Source organism: Daktulosphaira vitifoliae, unplaced genomic scaffold, assembly GCF_025091365.1.
Source record: "Daktulosphaira vitifoliae isolate Bord-2020 unplaced genomic scaffold, ASM2509136v1 Scaffold_4, whole genome shotgun sequence".
Taxonomy (NCBI): Eukaryota; Metazoa; Arthropoda; class Insecta; order Hemiptera; family Phylloxeridae; genus Daktulosphaira; species Daktulosphaira vitifoliae.
Window position 1 is genome coordinate 40,365,871 of NW_026099575.1, and position 21,210 is coordinate 40,387,080.

A 21,210-nucleotide genomic window follows, 5' to 3' on the forward strand; every position below is an offset into this window, starting at 1 on the left:
ATTTAACTTACAAAAAAAAGTTTCGCACAAAAGTTGTTTAAAAGACAATTATAAATAAAAATATAATCTTATATTTTTTCATTTAAACAAATATTTTTCGAGTTACATTACATTTAATATGAGTAATAAAATTTATATTCCATTTTTTTCATTTTACGGTTACTTTTTATCATGTTATACTTACATTAGACACAATGTTATAAATGCATATGTGTGTATGTGTGAGTTTATTTAATTATTGTATCATTAATGTGTAGTGTATATTAATATACAACCGATAGAGTAGGTAATTGATTTGACGCTATATTATTTAAACCCAACTAAACGCTAAATTGTACATTCCGANTTTAAACCCAACTAAACGCTAAATTGTACATTCCCAAACAACAATCATATTATGTCAATTGCCACCGGAATTTTCTTTTTCATTGCCTTAATCCCAACTATTTGGGATCGGCCACTCTTATCCTAAGTTTCCACTTGATACGATCTCCCTCATCTTCTATGCTCACATCAGCTGTACTTATGTCGCATTCAATAACATCCCTCAATCTCTTTTTTGGTCTTCCTCTACCTCTTCTTGCTTCAAAATTCATTTCTATAACTGTTCTTACAGCTTCCCATTANTCTCTTTTTTGGTCTTCCTCTATCTCTTCTTCCTTCAACATTCATTTCTATAACTGTTCTTACAGCTTTCGATTCTTCTTTCCTCATACCATGACTAAACAATCTAAGTCTATTTTCTGTCATCTTATCCACGATTGACGCAACACCTATACTTCCTCTTATATGCTCGTTCCTTATCCTATCTTCTCTAGTCACTCCACTCATCCAACTAAACATTCTCATCTCTGCTACACTAATTCTCTGCTCTACTTTCTTATCAACCGCCCAACACAATGAACTATACATCATAGCTGGCCTCATAATTTCATACTAAAATTAAAAACTATAATTAGTATTTATTCATAATTACATTTTAAAATCAAAGAACTACTAATCAGGATATAATTGAAAAAAATAAGAGTTGATGTTGCTTTTGGAATAATCCACCAATTCCTCTAAATGAAACACTATCTACAGATTTGCATCGAAGCGTTTCTTATGATAGTGATTTTAATCACTGTCAGATATCATCTATACTTGTTCCATCTATGCCTCGTCCACACTGTGCCTCGACCCCACTGTGCTACCGTTTTTTTTATAGATGTTTGATGTCTTTACCAATCATTTGGTATATTTTTTTTATAAATCTGACCCTTTACCTGCCCACAGGGGAGGTTTCAAAATAACCACGTTTTCACAAAAAATTAACTTTTGAAAGTGTTCCTGAAAGTGACACTTTTATATATATCTTAAATTAATGATAATATAACGTACTTTATTATGGAAAAAAAAATGTTCGGACTTTACTTTGTCTTCACGGTGAAAATAGTTACCAAATGCTATTTTTGTATGAACATTCTCGATTTTATTTTTTACATTTATAACTTTATAATGCTATAACTTATTGAAAAGTGTATGGATCAACATAATTTTTTATGAGAAATAATATTTTTTATTAATCCCATTTTCATTCGACATATTTTATCTTAATCAGTATATTAATAAGGAAATAGAAGATCATGAAGTTTTTGGAATAATCCACCAATTTTTAAAATTAAATACTATCTAAAGATTTGCATCAAAGCGTTTTTAACACGCTTATATTAGTTTCACATGTATGTTTGTTGTAAGTTTGTAACTCCACGCGGCACGTGTTATTATGTCGCGTATCCCGTCGTGTATGACCTTGAGACTAGACTGTCATAAAGCGTTCACCCCACCCCACTCATCCCTCACCATCATCAATATTTTCTTGTATATTTTTATTTTTGGTTTTCATACCCGTATACGCGTGCGTCTCATCAATTATATATATATATATACATTTTTATTGTGATTGATACGGCCCCGCGTCGTTTCGTTATACACGATGTCCCACGACTCGTGCCACTTTTGTCAGCCGTCGCTCTATTTTACGAGTATTTGACGCCGGGGTGCAAAGTCCAGCAAGTGCCGCACGACGTCCCGCCGCTAATGATACCGTAGTCTTCTTCTCGTTGTCAAAGTAATAACGTCAACAAACCTATCCGCACTCGCGCACCGTCGCCATCAACGCTGCTAATCTTTTGACGCCCGAAGATTACGCCAGACATCGCGTCGTCTATGCTAGCGAAAGTGTCGCGATATTATGCGAAGATCATGTATTCCTAGCGCCACCGCTAATATTAATTTGTATATACATACATATATATATATATTAATATTTATATATACGTATATGTTAATATTCATTTATATATTCCTACAGCTGACGCCGTATATGCCTCGTGTATAATGTTCCCCCGCCACTCCCGCCCACAAAACACGGCTATACCTTGTGCGTGATACGTATACGTACTCAAGTCGCTTTACATGTATATATATATTCTAATTACTATTAAAATTTATATATTAATACGCTTTATTCTCATTAAGAGATATGTAGAGTATTCATTCGATTACGGAGGATGATTCTCGTATCGTTATTTTTCGTCACTACCTCCACGTTACGCGCTTGCTGTTTTCCTTGGATGTGGTAGCAGTTTCTTAGACTCCCTCTCCGAAATCGAACCCTGATTCCCCTTTACTCGTTACAACTATGATATTGATAGTAACTATTATCATAACATGTAACTAAAAAGTGAAAAATAAATATAGTTTAAAAAAACTAAAAAACACGTTTTTAAAGCACATCGAACTAAAAAGTTTAAAATAATTTTAAAAATAATCTTAAAACAATAATGAACGAAAAATACTAGTATTATTGTGAAAAAAAGCGTGGGTGCTTTGTGCCATATTTTTTGTATATTGAGCGCCCGACGCTTTTTTTCACAATAATACTAGTATTTTTCGTTCATTATTGTTTTAAGCTTATTATAAAAATTATTTTTAACTTTTTAGTTCGATGTGCTTTAAAAGCGTGTTTTTAGTTTTTTTAAACTATTTTTTTTTGATAGTGATTTTAATCACTGTCAGATATCATTATACTTGATCCAACTATGCCACGTCACCACTGTGCTGCGACCTCCCTGTGCTGGGTTTTATTTATTTAAATATTTTTATATTATTCTTATCATATATATTTTGTTCTTCATTTAGTCCAAAATTCATTAACAATCTAATATTTGATGTAACAAAAATATTAATTTTATTTTCTTTGGAAACTCTAAAGTGTTTGACTTAAGTCACTCTCTCTGACTTTTAATATTTAATGAGTTAAAGACAACATGTCTCGTATACTTAAATATAATTAATAATTTGTCATCATCAATCGTTGGTAAAATTAAAAATTATAGATACAATGCGATACTGTTATAGCTAGTAAATATTTTTTTAAATTGGTAAAATAATTTAACATCACAGGAAATTTGAAGGTTTTTAATCTTTACAAGGTCATTTTTATGCATTTGAAATTTTGATATTTTTAAATGAAGAATGATAAAAATATATATGTTTTAATTGGTTATTGAGGGAAAACAAGTAGTGGATTCCTAGAGTAAGTTTTCAAGAATGAATGAAATGAATTATTACTGATGTGTTTATCTTTGTCTGGTACTATTGTTAACGAATGACATTTATTTAAAAAGTGTAAAAACTGACAATGATGAAGTTTATTGACAGTTTAATGTAAAAATGTAGAGCTGATAGAAAATTTGATTAATATTTGAGGGGTAGAGGTTATAATCTTTTTGAAATTTTTATTAACGTTTATGAATTAGTTTAACTAGTAGAAGCTTAGGGTTTGATATAAATTCGGTTACCAAGTAAAAAGATTTAATTTAGGTTTTTTTTCGTGATATTTGTTGTAAAGGCGTATTAAGGGAAATATGAGCCATATTTAAAAATTGTACCGCCTGAGAACTCAAATGTATCGCCCACCACGACCTTTTTATTTTACTCATCAAAATATTTTTTTTTAAATCACTATTTTTTTTTAATTTCAATAAGCAAAAAAAATAGATCTTTTATTCTATAATTTAAATTGCTGGCTAGAGATTTCTTTAGTTCCAACTGGAGTACAAGCACCCAGTGTCCCCTGAATGAGCTCCTGAGGGATCTTATATTACTCCACAGTAATAAATTAATTCATCCCAAAAAAAATTTCACGTGCATTCATATTGAATCGTTTTTTATATTTTAATGATCGTTAGATTTTTCAATTCATACTGGTTTAAAATTATTGTGTCCCCTATTATGTCGAATTGTATTGAGTTTTATTATTATTGATATATTAATATAAAAAGTTTCAAGGGAAAAATTGTTGAAAATTTGTTGATTATTATTTTTTAAGGACATGCAGTAGCCAACAACGCGAAAAACACAATTATTTCTGTGCAATCTAAAAGTACGATCATAGAAATTTCATATTTCATTGTTATGAACTAATAATTTGTTCCATTTGGCTAATTTTAACAATCAGTATAAAAACATAAAAATATGGTAGGATTTTCTTAATTGTGGATTTATTGTCGTTCAAGTTATTTATATTTACTCTCGAATTAAATAAATACTATCATGTTATTTATAATTTTTTTATCTTCCACCATAGGATTCCAACTTGTAAAAGTAAGTATATACTTTTTTAAATTTAATTTGTGTTCTTATTATAATACAGTATATTTTTTTTATAAAGAATTTTTGTTATTTTGGGCTGTATTGAAATCTCATAGAGCTTATGTTTTATTTTTTTATACATATTAAAAGCTCAACATCTCGAAATTTTTTTATGGAAACTCACAATAATCTACTACATTTTATATTTTATTTGTTAATAATTAATTTGCAGTAAATAAATCAACTACAACTTTTTATGTGGATATCGATAACATATTTTAGAATAGTGTTAATGTTTTGAAAATACTTAAAATATTAAGGCAGTTAATAATTTATTTTAAATTTTAATATTCAGGTGTATACTTGAAAATACCTTTTTTCTCAATATATACAGAGTGGAACGGATCTAACTGACAACTGATATAACTTATAATCTACATAACATTTTATTCTTTATTTTTTTAATCAATTTTTACGACATAGAACTACAGAGTGATTTTTTTATCATAACCCACTCAATTACTTGCAGAATAATAATAATTTAAACATTTTTTTTTTTTATTATCTTTAGTTGCACATTATTCTTGAATTTTTAACTATGTAATACTTTTTAAGTTCATCCCTTATGCCTTGGAGGGGGGTCAACTTTGTTTTTTTAAATGGTAACACATATTTTTAATTTAATAAAATGTTTGAGTTTTTAATTTAATAGTAAATGGCATTTGAATTTTTAATATAACTTAATTCGTTTATTAGATATAATCATTTAAAGTTTCAAATTTTTGAATTAATATACAGGTATAATACACAAGGATTACAAATATAGGTAGCTAATTGGATTTTTATAACATCGATATTAGCAGGTATACAGCATTGTTATTATCAATTGTAGTAAGGCACATTGTTATGAGTTTATAAATACACTAACTGACAATACAGAAGGTATATCTATTGGTAATCATAATTGATAATAAACAATCCGTGACTGAGACAGTAATGTCATAAAAATCCAATTAGTTACCTGTATTTACAATCCCATGTGTATTATACATGTATATTAACTCAAAATTTTGAAACTTTAAATGTTNTATATTAATTCAAAAATTTGAAACTTTAAATGATTATATCTAATAAACGAATTAAGTTATATTAAAAATTCAAATGCCATTTACTATTAAATTAAAAACTCAAACATTTTATTAAATTAAAAATATGTGTTACTATTTAAAAAAACAAAGTTGACCCCCCTCCAAGGCATAAGGGATAAACTTAAAAAGTATTACATAGTTAAAAATTCAAGAATAATGTGTAACTAAAGATAATAATAAAAAAAAATGTTTAAATTATTATTATTCTGCAATTAATTGAGTGGGTTATGATAAAAAAATCACTCTGTATATCAAAATATGTTTTATGTTATTTTTCGCAATTACAAAAAAATATTTTAAAAATTAATTTTTTTATTAAAATTATTTTTAAGATTTTAAAATTGCTTTTTATAGATAAGTTTTAAAGAAAAATTTTAATACCAAAAACTCTTATTTTAATTCAGTAGTTACGTTTATACAGCATTCTAAAGTTTGTTAAAATTTGATTTTTATTTACAATTTTCCTATGGTATCAAATGTTAGTCCATATAATATAAAGTATAGAAGTGAACACTTATTACAATATTTACTGGTAACAGTACTAGATTTCTTTTCCATGAAAATTATTAACATTTGAATAATCATTTGTAATTGATATGAAAAACAATTAGTAGTATAATTCAGATTATTAAAAAAAATTATAGAAACATGTTGAATTTTTAATGAAATAAGTTCATATATCATAAATTGAAACGTGAATAATAGTGAATAAACGCATGAAATCTCCTAACAAGGATTATCCTATAATTATATGATTGCAATCATAGAATCACGCAAATTAATAATTGTTATCACTTTTAACTTGGCTAACTACGGAACACTCGTAGTTGATATACGATAATGTTTCTAACTTTTGTAATAAAGATTAGAGATAATCATTTCTGTATAAAGCGCGTTAAACGTTATTATTATCCATGGAAAAGAAATCGCGTACTCTTACCAGTAAATAATGTAATAAGTGTTTATTTCTGTACTTTGCATAATATGGAATGACATTTGATACCATAGGAAAATTGTAAAAAAAATCAAAATTTAACAAACTTCAAAATGCTGTATAAACATAACTACTTTTTTTTTAACTACCCTACGGTACTTTTTATTGATACGATCATAATTCTTTATGAACACAATTAAATGGTTATCAAAATTATAAATATACATTTTACTAATTAATATACATATATATAATAATACAAAATGAATGGGATTTACACTTCCAGTGAAGTGATCCCTAACTTAGTCTAATAATAATAAATAATATTAAAATTGTATAATAAATATTTATAAATTTAAACTAAGTCATATGGCTGGAACTCTACATGTATGGTCGCTGATAAAGAACCCTTAGTTTTTTCTGTCAATACAGATGCTCCGGTTCTATTTCCGACTTTCTTGCTTATCAACGTATACGATTTTCCATCGCTTGCATTCTAAAACATGCAAAAAAATGCTTGACATTCATTTTTTTTCCTCCCTACAATTAAGAAACTAAAGTTTATTACTAAAAATTAAAAAACTGCATTAATTGTTACCCAGTTTCTTTTTATGAATTTTGGTTTCATTCTTTTTGTAATAAAGTGGCGCCACCTTACGTTCCTTCTCACGAAGAATTAACCCTAGCATCTTTTCATATCCCCAATTCATTCAATTCTTCCACGCATACTTTGACTATATCCTTTACTGCTAAAGAGTTATCTTTAACAATTCACTTTCGTTCCTCTTCAGCGTCCTGCCTGGACTGTATCTTTCCATTGCTACTAAAAGTTATCTCTCAATTCGGTTTGGATACTTTCCTATTAGTCTTAAACTCTTTATGAGGCAATTGCCTTACACTTTTCTCCTGGATCAATGTTCACGTCATTCCTATCCCCAAACTTAATACATCCCTTCCTACTTTACGACTTATTGCCCTCTCTTCATATCTCTGTGAAATAGTAGAATGCATATTAAAAATTCATTTAGATTGGATTCTGGAAACAAATAGACTAATTTTTAATAACCTATTTGGTTTTAGGAGAGGCTTAGGTACTATAAAGTGCCTACCATCCTTTATAACACTCATCTACGAGTTCTTTTGCAAAAAACATTCCTTCCAGAAATATTTATTGATATCAAGGGAGCTTTTAATTCAGTACATATTCCTGCTCTTTTAAATGCTTAAACACCATTAAATTATCCCCTTCAATTTGTAATTTCATTTTCTCGCTTTTTTCTCAATGCTACTTACACCTTTCCACCCATTCTGGTGTTACTATTTCTCGTTCTTCTTTTGGCGGGCTTCCACAAAAGAGTTGTCTTAGTCCCATTATTTTAAATATATATATGAGCACTAGCAGTAATACCTCCCCTCTTACGGTTTCTCCTCCCTCTTTTATGTCGATGATATTGTCCTTTTTTCTTCTGATAAATCACTTGATCACGCTGCGGCTATTCTCAACGACTCCTTGTCCATCCTCTACAAAAACCTCCTCTCTTCACTCGAGCTCTTGAAAGGAGTTAATTAATCTATCTCCATTGTCACTCTTAATGGTCATTTAATACCTCACTCCAGTATGTCACTTACCTAAAATTTAACTTAGACCACATATTATTAAGTTGGATTCCTCATTTCCAGTTTTATTCTTTGCACTGTCTAATTTTCTCCGTTGTATTACCAGAATATCACATGGATCCCACCCCTGCTTCTTTTAATTAATTTTTAATTTTATTATTCTCACTAAGACTGACTACGGTTCCTTTCAATTCTTTTTTGCATCCTTATGCCATCATAATTATTGTAATTCAGTTATGGCTTCGTGCTTACGTTCAATTTAGGCACCTTTCTTTTTGCTCCTGTCCACGCCCTTGAAATTGTTGTTGTTCTCGTATCAAAATTAAAAGCCATCGTTTATCGGGCAAATTTCTCCTAAAATCTATGGGCTGTTCCAAACCCTCAATATTTAACCTATTTAAAACTGATCGTCAACTTTGGGGATATGTCCCCAAATCTCTTTCTTGCCTTACTTTTATATGTTCTTCACTATATGTATTTCCTTTCACTATTTATATCATCTAATTTCTATGTAACTGTTGGGCTTTATTAGGTATAAGGATAAACAAAAAAAAAATACTTTATGATTGATAAATTGAAGGATCCATTGTCCAAAAGAAACCAATAAAAAATGTATAAATATAATTTTTCGATTAATTTAGTGTTTTATAATAAGTATATCAGTACAGCTGAGTATCACAAAATATTGTAAAAACATGCACTTAGTCTATTGTATGTACAAAAAAATACTGATTTCTTGTTTTTCTTTTTAGTCAAATCTACTTAAAGTATTTTTGTCCAAATATCTATTAAATGTTTTTGTAAAAGATGAAAATTATTATTATTAAATTATGGTTAAGACATAAATAAGACCTAGCTCATTTGTAACTGAAATAAAAATATATTAAATAATTATAGGGAAACGATCCTTATGAGACTTATCACAATCAAAGTCAGCTCATGGATGCTACCATAAGTAACATGTTTTCATGTTTAACTGAGTTGAATATTAACCCAGGTAGGATTATTATACAACGTTAATTGAAATAAAATTTTTAATTAAAAATATTATAAAAATATAATTGTTTAATAGATGTTTGTAAAGATATGTTAAAAAAAGGAGCAGATCCAACCGATAAGAAATTTGATAGTTGTAAGGTAATTTATTTTTAACTTTTAAAATAATTTTTCAACATAATTTTCTTGTATTAAGTATTTTTGTTCTTAATTTATCAACAATTTTATTTCTAGTGTATTGGTCCATGTGTTGGTCAAAAAATGGGAACGGTATGTTATTATTTGGCTGTATAAATTATAAAAATCTGTAATCTTTCATTTTTTAGATGAACAAAAAAACAGGTCACTGGAATATAACAAGATTTATAGAACTGGAAAAGTTGATTGATAATGAAGTTCTCATGAAAGAAGCTAAACTGATAGAAACTCATTGCCAAGACGGTAAAGTTATAGCAAAATAAGTATAACCTCCCTCCCTTGGACGAGGCGCCTCCCGCTACCACCAGTGTGTCGTCCGCATAGTAGACGATGCGCACGTGTGGTGGTAGCGGAACGCGGAACACTGCGTCGTGAGCTATGTTCTACAGCAGTGGCCCGAGAATCGACCCTTGCGGGACGTCGTCCGTTACGGGTATGATTCTCGGTCCTGCGGCGCTCTCGTAGGAGATGATCCGATTGCTTAAGTATGACCGGATCATCCGTCCAAGGTACGGAGGCATTTGAAACGCGTCCAGCGCCCCTAAGATATATGACAATCGCACGGAGTTGAACGCATTTCAGATGTTCAGACTCACTGCCACTCCGAAGCCCTGCTGTCTCTGAAGAGGTCGCTTCGTCTGTGGACGTCCCTCTCTTAAAACTGAATTGACTCTCAGCCAGTCCGCTGACGTCGGGTAAGTGGGCCTCGATTCGGTTGACCAGCAGTTGCTCGAGGATCTTCCTCAGGTCGTCCAACATGCAAAGCGGTCGGTACGACAAAAGGAGACCTTCGGGCTTGTCACCCTTTCTCAGAAATCCAACTCTCCAGGATTTGCGACCGATTTGCGACAGCGCGTATCCAATCCGTGGCGAGGTCGTTTACCAAATCCAACACCAGTTTGGAATCGCGTCGTGGCCGGGAATAGTGTTTCAACTCCGAACGAGCGCTACCTTTTGGGTGGTGAATGTATCGGAAAGAGTGTTTTTACCGTTCTTTTCAACATGTCCGCCTTCAGATGACTCGAAGACAGTGGACTGCGGAGCTTCCGCATGACGCCCCGATAGGGTTTCCCCCACGGGTCGTGATCCACCGACTTCACGAGTTCAGATTAACACTTCGCCTTGGCCCACTTGATGGCGAGCTCTTTGCGGGCTGACCTCAGCGCCTCCCTCAGATCCGGGGATTCCGGGTCCCGCGGCCATCGGTTGGCCCTCCTAACCCTGACACACTTCTCACGCCTGGCCACCATCTCCTCATTCCGTCAGTGGACTGGCGGTCCACGAGTCGACGGCAGTCGTTGGGCCGGAGAGGCGAAGTCGCAGGCTGAGACCATCCTCCGGTCCAACTCCTCCGCGGAGACCAGCCGTTACGTACCGTGTGTGCCGACCATTGAGCGAGTAGCAAGACTTTTTTTTTTTTCCACGGTCAACATAATGCCGGACGCCCTGGAACTACCGTGAGGTATTGCTTCAGGGCGACCAACGTTGCATTAAAACTCACATCACAACGTGGCCTCCTCTGTTAGCCGGATCCCAGAGTGGGATCCGTTGCCTAGATCGCACCACGTGGTGATGGAGGTAGGGCTTTGCTGTGGGTTAGCACATAATTCATTATACATATATATCGTCTTCTTTATGGACACTTGGCCGTCCACTTCCTTCTCGCTTACGCGTAAGCCGGGCAATGGCCGCTGCCCGGGTAATGCGCCGAACCCCCGGGCCGTCCCTCACAAAGCACATACTGTGGTGGACCCGTGCTATTGCTCACACGGTGATCCACCGCACCGCATGGCAAGCAAAGGGACGATATGTTAGGCCCATTGCATTCCCGAGCGAAGTAGCCATACTTATGAAACCGGAAGCACCGCTCTAGGCGAAACCGGAGTCTCACCCGGCAGCGTATCAGGCCAACGAGCATCCGTTCGACTCGGTCTAAATGTAATCCGAATGCCTGAGAGACCCAAGCGACACCTGTGAGACTGCCACCGAGTCCAAGGACCATCCGGTTGGGAAACCGAGAACGTAGAGGTAGCTACGTTCTCGGCTTCCGTCGCCTGCCGAAGCACCTGGCCGACGTCTTTTATCGTGGTCTCCGATGCGATATCCCGTATGGTTATCTACACAGGTTTCCCGATGTTGGTCACCACCGCAGCATCTCCCAAAGCACACTATGCAGCTTCAGCGATCTCGAATTGTCCTCTCGGAACCCGTAGATCATTGTCACTTTGCTTGGTTTTCTTGAAGACCGTAACTGTCAGTTGAAGAGCCTGGATGTCTACGCCAGCCACGAGTTTTTTCTCGGCTTCTGTGTAGGACCGATCATCCTTGAGCTTCACCAGTACAGCTTCCGGTTTTGAGGCAACAGTTGCTTCACCCATTGCCTAAGCATAGGTAAGAGCTTGGCATTAGTCGTCAGCTTTACCTTTTCCTCCATCGGGGAAGGAGCTGCGAGCGGATGCTCCCACGCCTTCTTTCGTGATGCTACAACTGGATGGGGCGCAATCCCCTGTTGTATCGTAACCAATGAGGGGGGTTATCGGGCTCACGTTGCTCTCCTTGTCTCCTCCGCTTCTTCTTCTTTTTCGGTCGTGGGTTCCACGGCCCTGTTAGGACGGATGCATTGGTAATAAGCGTCTTAAGCCGTGTGGCCGTCACCACAGAAGATCTTCGCCCGACTCACACACGTCTAGTTGTAGCAGTTCCAGAAGGCCTACTATCTCAGTGTAACCTTTTCCTAGCTACGTGGTCCAATTTTTCATGGCCACATGGACGTTGCGGTTAACGGTGACAAAAGTGCGCATATCCACAAGGATCTGTCCATGCTTGGCCAATGCTTTTTCTGTTAAGCGTTGATTAAGTGCCGTTAAGCATGAAAGGTTATAAATATAATAAAAAAAGAAATTGAATTTATTGGCCGCAACGAAAAATTTGTAACTTTCATGGCGTATTGAAAAATTAAAAAGAAAAGGGTCGCCAACCCAATGGGCGAGATAATGTATTGTCGGACCACAGTAGGATTTGAAAAAGAAATTAAATTTTGTACATTAAAAACAATTTTAAAATAAATAGAAAAGTATTAAAGGTTGAAGTTGATATCCGTTGAGTCGTTGATAGTTGATGTACACCAAAACCTCGTGACAGTTATCACATAACCATAATACTGAGGGATGACCTTATACAAGGCCGTTGCCCGTACCTTATAAACTAAGGGGAATTGATTTTTGAAAGGAAAAAAGATAAAAAAAATACACGAGTCCATTGAAGATAAAACACGCAAAAAAAAATAAGATGATAGTTAAGTTAAATTAAAAGGACTTTATTGAAAAAAAAAAATTAAGTTAATACGAGACAAAAACCGAACGGTCAAAAAACCTCATCTACAAATTAAAGGAGAACAGAGAGAAAAAGAAAAAATATATATATTAATAACAAAAAATAATTACACCTACACTTTTACAATTTGAGAATACGATGAACGTCTTCGGGTACCCACCGGCTATTAATCACGGGATTACCGCTAAGCATGGCGGGTATACGTCCCAAGTAAGCGATTGGTTTTAAATAGTTAGACTTAGCTTGCAAGACGTTGGGACACCCCGGAATAAAATGGACTACATCACCATATTGTACTAATGATATATATGCATCACCCCATAAAATATAATATAAAACCTATAAAAAAAAATCACAAAAAAAATATAGATTTAACATGAGAGATGGTCTTGTAACACGCCTGCCATGTTGAGGGACCTAAATAAAAAAAAATATGGGCACCTGAAAAAAAGTTTAATAAAATAAAAAAATAAAAAACAATTACCCACACTTACTTAAGGCACGGTGCACTAAAAAAAATATGTATGGCTCAAAACATAAAATAAAATAGATACATTACCAGCCCCGAAAGGCTAAAGAACACTGGAGACAGGTTAAGCCGACGTCAACAAACAAAGAATTTGCACTATAAAAAAAAATAGCGGACACTCACGTAAAACAGATATATAAAAATAACAATTGCAGCGCACACAACAAAAAATCACGACCGCTACTGACTAAAATTAATCGACAACCATTTCTGATAATGGCTAATTTCCGACAAAACATCCAGCATTTGACCCGGCGGTCCGTTAGCGACAACACGGCTAGCCTTTAGAGTAGGGATCAGAAAAAAATTAAAAACCCAGTGCCGGAAATTATTAAGAACTATTTGAATCATAAGACGACAATGTATGCAGTGAGCAGTGCAAATGACGTTCAAGATAGAAAAGGAGCGGGGTGAATGTACCCACAAATGCCGTCCATGAACCGGTCTGAAATAGTACACAGCTGACTATCTCGCTCAAACAAATCACAACACCTTATCATGATTATTTAACTGATAAACGCAGTCGCAGTACGCATTCGGCTCAACACAAATATATATATATATATATATAAATGGACAAAAAAAAATAAACAGATACCTTTTGTCACGTTACAAGCATTACTTTTCCATTCACTACAATAATACCTTAGGCTAAAAGGAAAAAAAATTTTCTTTTTCATTTTTTCACCCGGAAGTCTTTTGCCATGTACCCCATCTGTTGGCATCTGTAACACTTGTTCATAACTCCTTTCACGTCTATCACCTTGACTCGACATGTACCCCAGCTCACTCTGACCTTTTTGACTTTGACCAGTTTGTAGACCACGCTGGTCGGGACTCTCAGGCGCATGAATCTTCCTCTTCGCTGCTCGCCACTTATTTCTGGAACTCTCACTTCAGAGAGATCCGGGTGTAGGAGTTTGAGAACTCTTTCTAGTTCGGCGGTGTCAACTTTTCTAACACCACGAGCATGTTCAAGGTCATAGCTATTGGGCGACGTAGTTTAGCTCTGTCGCCGAGTCCTCCTTTAGGATCCCTGCTAGGAGATCGGCTTTCTCGCGATTTCCGATCTCTAACAGGATTTCCCCGGCCTCGGTCTTCCGTTAGCCAGTGACCTCCATGCCTATCTCCTGCAGATTTACCACCTCCTTCGCAATCTTATCCAGTTGTCGCCGTGGAAGCACGGGTTTCCTCTTCTGCTCGTAAGCGGCTTCGGCTCCTCTATCCGGGTGGGTAGTGGAGACTTCCTTCCCTTTCCTTTAACCACAATCGCCCAGGTGGTATCTTTGGCTAGTGCTGGCTCCTGAGGAGCCAACTCCCGAGGAGCAGCCGACTAGGAAACTATCGCTTGTGGGATTACATCCTAAGAGGGCACGTGGCTTTCCATTTTCTCTTCCTTCCTCATCTTTTTCTTCTTCTTTGGCTTCTCCGCCACCTTGGGTTCGATCACCAAAGGGTCCATTGCAATTTACGTGCCCGCTTCTTTGGTTGACCTCTTTAATAGAGCCGCGATATCGGGGGCTTGTAGCCCCACATTCCCATCGGGTAGGGCCTGATGGTCCCCAACGCTCGACGACAGTCGTCTTCTCTATTCCCTCTTCAGTATCGCTTCGAGTTTTTTCGTTGCTTCCTGGACCTCTCTATGAACTCTCATACTCCTCCGTTTGTCGATGACTCAATGGAGTACTTTGACTTGATCGGTGACTTCATTGACTATTGTTGAAGTCGCAGTTATTTCCTCCGGAGTGTCATTATTTCTTTTCCGGTAGGGCACGGCAGAGCTTCTTAGCTCGATTAGAGACTGGAACGACAGGGATATTTGCTACAGGAAGAATGCCAAATGAGTGTCTGACGCCTCCTTCATGGTTACCTCCGCGGATCTGGCGAGAGAGCGAGGTAGTTGAGGCCAACGTCAAACGTCGCTTCATCATCACTCTCGTCATCCCGTACTAGCACCCTCCTATAATCCTATTAACGCTTTGGGGGCGTCTCTTCCCGGAGGGGACTGAGTGCCGGAGACTCTTCCCGGCGATAGCAGACGTGCCTTTTCCTAAAGATGGCTCCGCATCCTTCCCGCCAGGTCCGTCTCCGGCACACATAGCTTCATCTTCTTCGTCTTGATCAGCAACGACGGAAGACGAAGAGTCTATTCTTTGGCTCGCCTCGTAGTCTTCTTCTACTTGGCGGAGCTTATATTCGTACAATTAAAATGCTTGTCGCAGTCCGTGTCGTTTTCTCCGAAAGGCGAGTCTGCCACCGAAGATCACACTGACACTGTGTAATAAGTAATACTAAGTGACACTAAGTAATAACTTACCATCTTATTTTGAGTTCACAAGCAACATGCATAAATAAAATTTACAATGTATTAAATACACTTAATACACTTAAGCATGTTTAAAAGTTAAATTGTAGATTTAGTGCAAAAGATTGGTTTAGAATTGTATATTTTTGTCTCTGATAAAAATTCCTACTAGATCAGTGTTGTTATTTAAAAGCCATTACTGTCAAAGTTGTCGCGAAGTATAATAGTGAAAATCTTTTATTTTAGCAACATTATTGTAGGCATCTTTATGAAACTTATAAGTCAGACAAATTGTCATCCTTTAGCATTAGACAATCTCTTAAGCTGCCTTGCCTTTGTGACGATCCTACTTACAATATTTTAATTAGTGGCTATAATATTATTTAGAATTTAATCTATAAAATACAGTATATGTTATGATTATTTTAGAGTAAATGTACTTTGAGAATATTAAGTGTGCATTCAATTTAATTTATTTTATAGACGTGAATACATTTTGTGATGCTGGATTTGTATTGGCTAATTGCATTTTAGAACATTCAGCAATGGTAAACTAAATTTATATTATTATTGTTTAAATTATTTTGAAACATTTTTTTTTTATGTTTCTCAGATAAATATAAATCTTGATTTTTAACTATTAAGTATTCTTTTGGTTCCTTGTGTGTTATAGGGGTGACAACATATATTTTATGGAGCCATACACAATTAACTAGTTTATAAAATAGAACATTATGTAATTAAGAAAATGATTTGTCGATAATTGCTTTTGGATCAGTATTACAGATGTACTTAACAATTTATTTCTTTATCACATTCCTACCCAACCTAAGTATAAAAATGATGTTTTAAAATACTAGTTCGAATGTTGTTATCGATCGCAATTTTCTTAGTTAGATCAAAATCTTACAAATAAGCAGTTTTAATGTTTTAGTTTTATACACTAAAACAATAATAAATCAAAAGTTATATGTAACTGAAAAATACAAAAAAATCTTCAAAATTCTTATTAGTTTTGATAATTATTAGTAAAAAACAATAGTTATTTAGTAGACCCAGACAAACACGGATCACTCTGTACATCGATTAGCTATATTTTCAATAATTACAAAATAATAATTTTGGAACTGCATTATAGGGGCATCTAAATATGAATCGTCTTTCGGGCGATTTACAGTATCAAAAATATCGATTATCAATAACTGTTGTCGTATGATAATATTTATGCTGTGTTTTAGGCTAAAGAAATGTTACAGAACTATATGGATTCAAACGATTCCGGTGATCAGAAAGAAGAGAACCGTTAAATATAGATGTATACCATAATTAATATAATACATTTTTGGCATTTTAAATTATTTTTAATCTATGCTAAGTATTTGATAAAAAATATAAAATTATTTAGGTAAAAAAAATTATTCTCTTTTTAATACCCCTTGATTGTATTTATTATAATTTGTGCAAAATGTGAATATTAATACACCAAGATTCAACCTATATATTACTTTTTGAAGTTGAGTTTAAAAAAAGTAAAACTAAAATGTTGTTTATATATTCTTTATTTATTTTTTAATTTATGTTATTATTAACTATGTTGATATAAAATGTTGCGAGGGTTAAAAAAGTATTAAAATATTATTTTTGACATTACTTTTATTTGATATACATAATAATTTATATAATAACTATAAATAAATGTAATAAGTCGAAAAAATCGTAATAATTGAATTTTTTTATTCAAATACTTCTAATATTGTTAAAATCGATAAAAAAAGAAAATATATTTATTACTATAGAATTTTCAATGGCGTACATATAGTATTCAATGGTCGAAATTTTGTCGAACTATATAGTTGTCTTTTAAACTTCAATAAAAATTATTTTTCTTAGAAAATAATGCATTTTCTAGAAAATTAGTGATAAAAAATATAATACCTGTAAAAAAAGCCCTATTAAGTTATACTAAAAATTATTTAATAATTTAAGCATTTCAGCATTTTGTTTCGACGCAAAAATGAAATGTTATTAATTTGTATCACGTATCCTAGTGTTACGAGTAAACACCACACAAATGATAAGTATACGATTAATTACGGCACTTAAATAGAATAATACGGCTAGGTGTATGCAATATTATATTTGTATACATAAAATTACACTCTTAAGACAAAAAGTATATACAGGGTGTAAATCTTTTGAACCATAGTAATATATGAGCGAGTATCCTGGTAAAGTAAAAAATAGGATCTCATCTTTTTTTTTTCCAAAATTGGAGAAATTTTGGAATAACCCTCCCGAATTTCTCTAAAATTAAAAATAAATCATACCACAATATTTCCCGCAAAATTCTGATACAATTTGAGTGGTCACTCGATTTTTTGTAATTTTTGCGCCCTCCCCTGAACTTTGGGTTCAAAGTTGGAAAAAAATTTCACATTAGTGCGACTCATCAATTTGTATTGAAATTTCACTGGGTTACCTGTGATGTAGTTTATTTTTAGTTTAATCGATTAAATAACAAGAAAGACCGAAAAACCCACAAATAATGTGATATTTTTTTAATTTCACGAGTTTATTTCGTCTTTTATTATTTATTCAAACCGATTATAATTTTTATCATTGAAACTGTTATAAAATTATTTCTTTTTAGGTTGGGAAAATGNAAATTATTTCTTTTTAGGTCGGGAAAATGAAACAATTATAATATTGAAATGAATATTTTTAACTTTATTACAATAGGATAATTAGAAATAATTATTTTAATGTAATCGGCACACTACTCTTTTCCGAAATTAATCAATAATGAGAATATGGTACATCACTGAGCTTGTTAATGTTTATTTAAATCTTCGAAAAATACTGTTCGCTATTGAATAGTCACTAATTAAGTTGCACATAATATTAGATAACTTTTAAAATATAGCTTCTTTTATTATGCAATAAAAATGCATAAATATCACATTATTTGTGGGTTTTTTCGGTTTTTCTTGTTATTTAATCGTTTAAACTAAAAATAAACTACATCACAGGATTCTCAGTAAATTTTCAATACAAATTGATGGGTCACACTAATGTGAAATTTTTTCCAACTTTGAACCCAAAGTTCAGGGGAGGGCGCAAAAGTTACAAAAAATCGAGTGACCACTCAATTTGTATGAGAATTTTGTGGGAAGTATTTAAATATTTTTTAATTTTAGAGAAATTTGGGGGGGTTATTCCAAAATTCCTCCAAAATTGGAAAAAAAAAAAAACGAGGTCCTATTTTACACTTTACCAGGATACTCGCCCATACATTACTATGGTTCGAAAGATTTACACCTTGTATATATATATATACTTCGATAATTAAAAGTACAGTTCCGCACTCGGCTATCGGTACAGAAATGTTGACATAAACAAAAATTATTAAATAACTACCATATAAATTGTTTCACAATTTATGTTAAAAGGCAAGAAAAAAAAACTCGTACGCAGCAAAACCAGTTAAGGTGTACGTCGGAAACGGAACAGGCTTGGCCCTTTTACAATATCAGGTTATTAAACAATTTTATAAAATAATATCAGTATAAATATAATTCACAACGATTCAATAGAATATTTGAAATAATATATTAAACATATTACCGTTTTAAAGTACAAAATAAGAAAAACGAAGTGGTTAACAAGATAACATATGTGGGTCCATATTGGCACTATTTAAAATTCTTCTAATCGGCTCATTTTGTAAGTAATTTGTAGAACTAATTTGGACGAAGAAAGGAAAATGGGAACGAGAATTTCTCTGAGAAACTTTAAAATTAATCAAGTGCAAAAGATACATCAAATGAATACTACCATCCAGCAATTCATTTAAATATTTAATACCTGCAGCAATTCTGCAATCCACCAACGACGTGCGTCGTGCACAGTGAAAACCTCAGCGACCACCGGTACATTGTGTACGAGGCTTACTGCTCCTCGTTGCGCTGTGCTACAGTGTCGGTGTGATCGGGCTCTACGGGGCTACGTATAAACAAATAAAACTTAAATTAATGATTGTAAATTGTTTAAATATCTAAAATATCTTTCTTCGACTTAAAGCAATAAATCGCCAAAAATAAAATATCTTTACGTTGTGCCTCTTACTAATAGAATGCTTTGATTCACTTCGTAATAATAGCGTACCGTTTAGATTAATTAAAAATTGTGATAATAATTTCTAAGCTAAATAGAATTTAATTGTGTAAGTATATACTCAAAACATTAGAAATTTAAGAGAAAATATAAAAACCATAGATTGCAAAACGCTAACTGAAAGATTTGACAACATTCTGTTATAAACAAATTGGTATCTAACAGAAATTGTAATAGTTTTCACTGTTTCAATGGATACAAAAGCATTTATTACACAATTATTTTGATTTTATTTGTAAACTGAATAATTATTAAAATTAGTGTATATTAAAGGAAAACATAATTTGATGTTATTGCGCCTTTCATATAGTCATGTGTATAAAAATGTCAGCATATATGAAATTTTGATGATTTTTTTGTTCATCATAGTCAACTTAAAGTTATTAGAAAAATTTGTTAATTAAAAACTGTTATTTTTGCCTCTCAATTTTTGAATTTTTAAATATGCTTTTATTAATACAAGTTTTAATAGCGAATTTATAAAATAGCTTACAAAACTTGCCCTGCCTTTTGCAAATATTGAGTCTAAGTTTTAATTACTGAACAATGACTGTCAATTTTTTGTATGTTTTCCTTAATTCTTTTTGAGTTAGAAAAAAATGTTCAAATCATTTAGATTCAATAAATATCAAGAATCACATCACTGTAGTCTCCCCTAGTGAGAAAACATTTCTTATTCATGTTAATATTATTTTACTACATGGTTTTTTGTGGCTGCGATTTATTTTTCCAACCCTCACTTGACCTACTTTTTTCAACGGCACGTCAAATGATTACAAATTTTTAGGTTCGATAGTGGAGATGGTCATTATCTCCACTCTCGATCCTAAAATTTGGCTCTCTCTTACAATGATTTGTAAGAGAGTCTTTGCTATCGACCTGACATAACCTCTTCATGGCTAGGGAAACAATTAATATTTCATATGATGTTTAAATTCTATGCATTTTATTTTAGTGTATTTAAAATATGTCATGAATAGACAATGCGTTTAATTTGAAATAATTATAATATTATTAAAAAATAATTACCGAGTGGCGCAATATTCAATAATTTTATGTGAATAAGTAATAAACAGTAGTTTAACGTTTTATAATCTATTAATTATATTAAATCTGGATAACTTTTATTCAAAACGATAAGGCTGTATGTATCAAAATTAAAAAAAATACATAAAAAACAATTTAATAAATATGTTTTATTGAACTACATTACAACACCAAAACATTCATGTACATATAAATTAGATATTGGAACATACAAAACTGAAAAATTTTGAATGTTGTTTTTTTTATGTTATAAGTAATTAGAGTGTACAATTAAAAAATATGTAATAAAATT

General features: G+C 33.0%; 1 protein-coding gene across 1 annotated transcript; it reads left to right on the forward strand.

The window, feature by feature from the left end:
• Positions 1 to 4,533: 4,533 nt before the first annotated feature.
• LOC126906318 (uncharacterized) lies at positions 4,534 to 17,313 on the forward strand. The gene is made up of 7 exons (XM_050686866.1): positions 4,534 to 4,650; positions 9,235 to 9,334; positions 9,410 to 9,474; positions 9,568 to 9,603; positions 9,660 to 9,774; positions 16,182 to 16,246; positions 16,937 to 17,313. The coding sequence occupies exons 1-7, from the start codon at positions 4,600 to 4,602 to the stop codon at positions 17,003 to 17,005; spliced, it is 501 nt and encodes a 166-aa protein (XP_050542823.1). The 5' UTR covers positions 4,534 to 4,599; the 3' UTR covers positions 17,006 to 17,313.
• The last annotated feature ends 3,897 nt before the right edge of the window (positions 17,314 to 21,210 follow it).

What these genes read in the sequence shown, in the direction of transcription:
- LOC126906318 (XM_050686866.1), top strand. Translation starts at nt 4,600, where the DNA reads ATGTTATTTATAATTTTTTTATCTTCCACCATAGGATTCCAACTTGTA. An exon ending in TTGGTCAAAAAATGGGAACG is followed by an intron (nt 9,604 to 9,659) that starts GTATGTTATTAT and finishes TTCATTTTTTAG; the next exon opens with ATGAACAAAAAAACAGGTCA. An exon ending in TTTTAGAACATTCAGCAATG is followed by an intron (nt 16,247 to 16,936) that starts GTAAACTAAATT and finishes GCTGTGTTTTAG; the next exon opens with GCTAAAGAAATGTTACAGAA.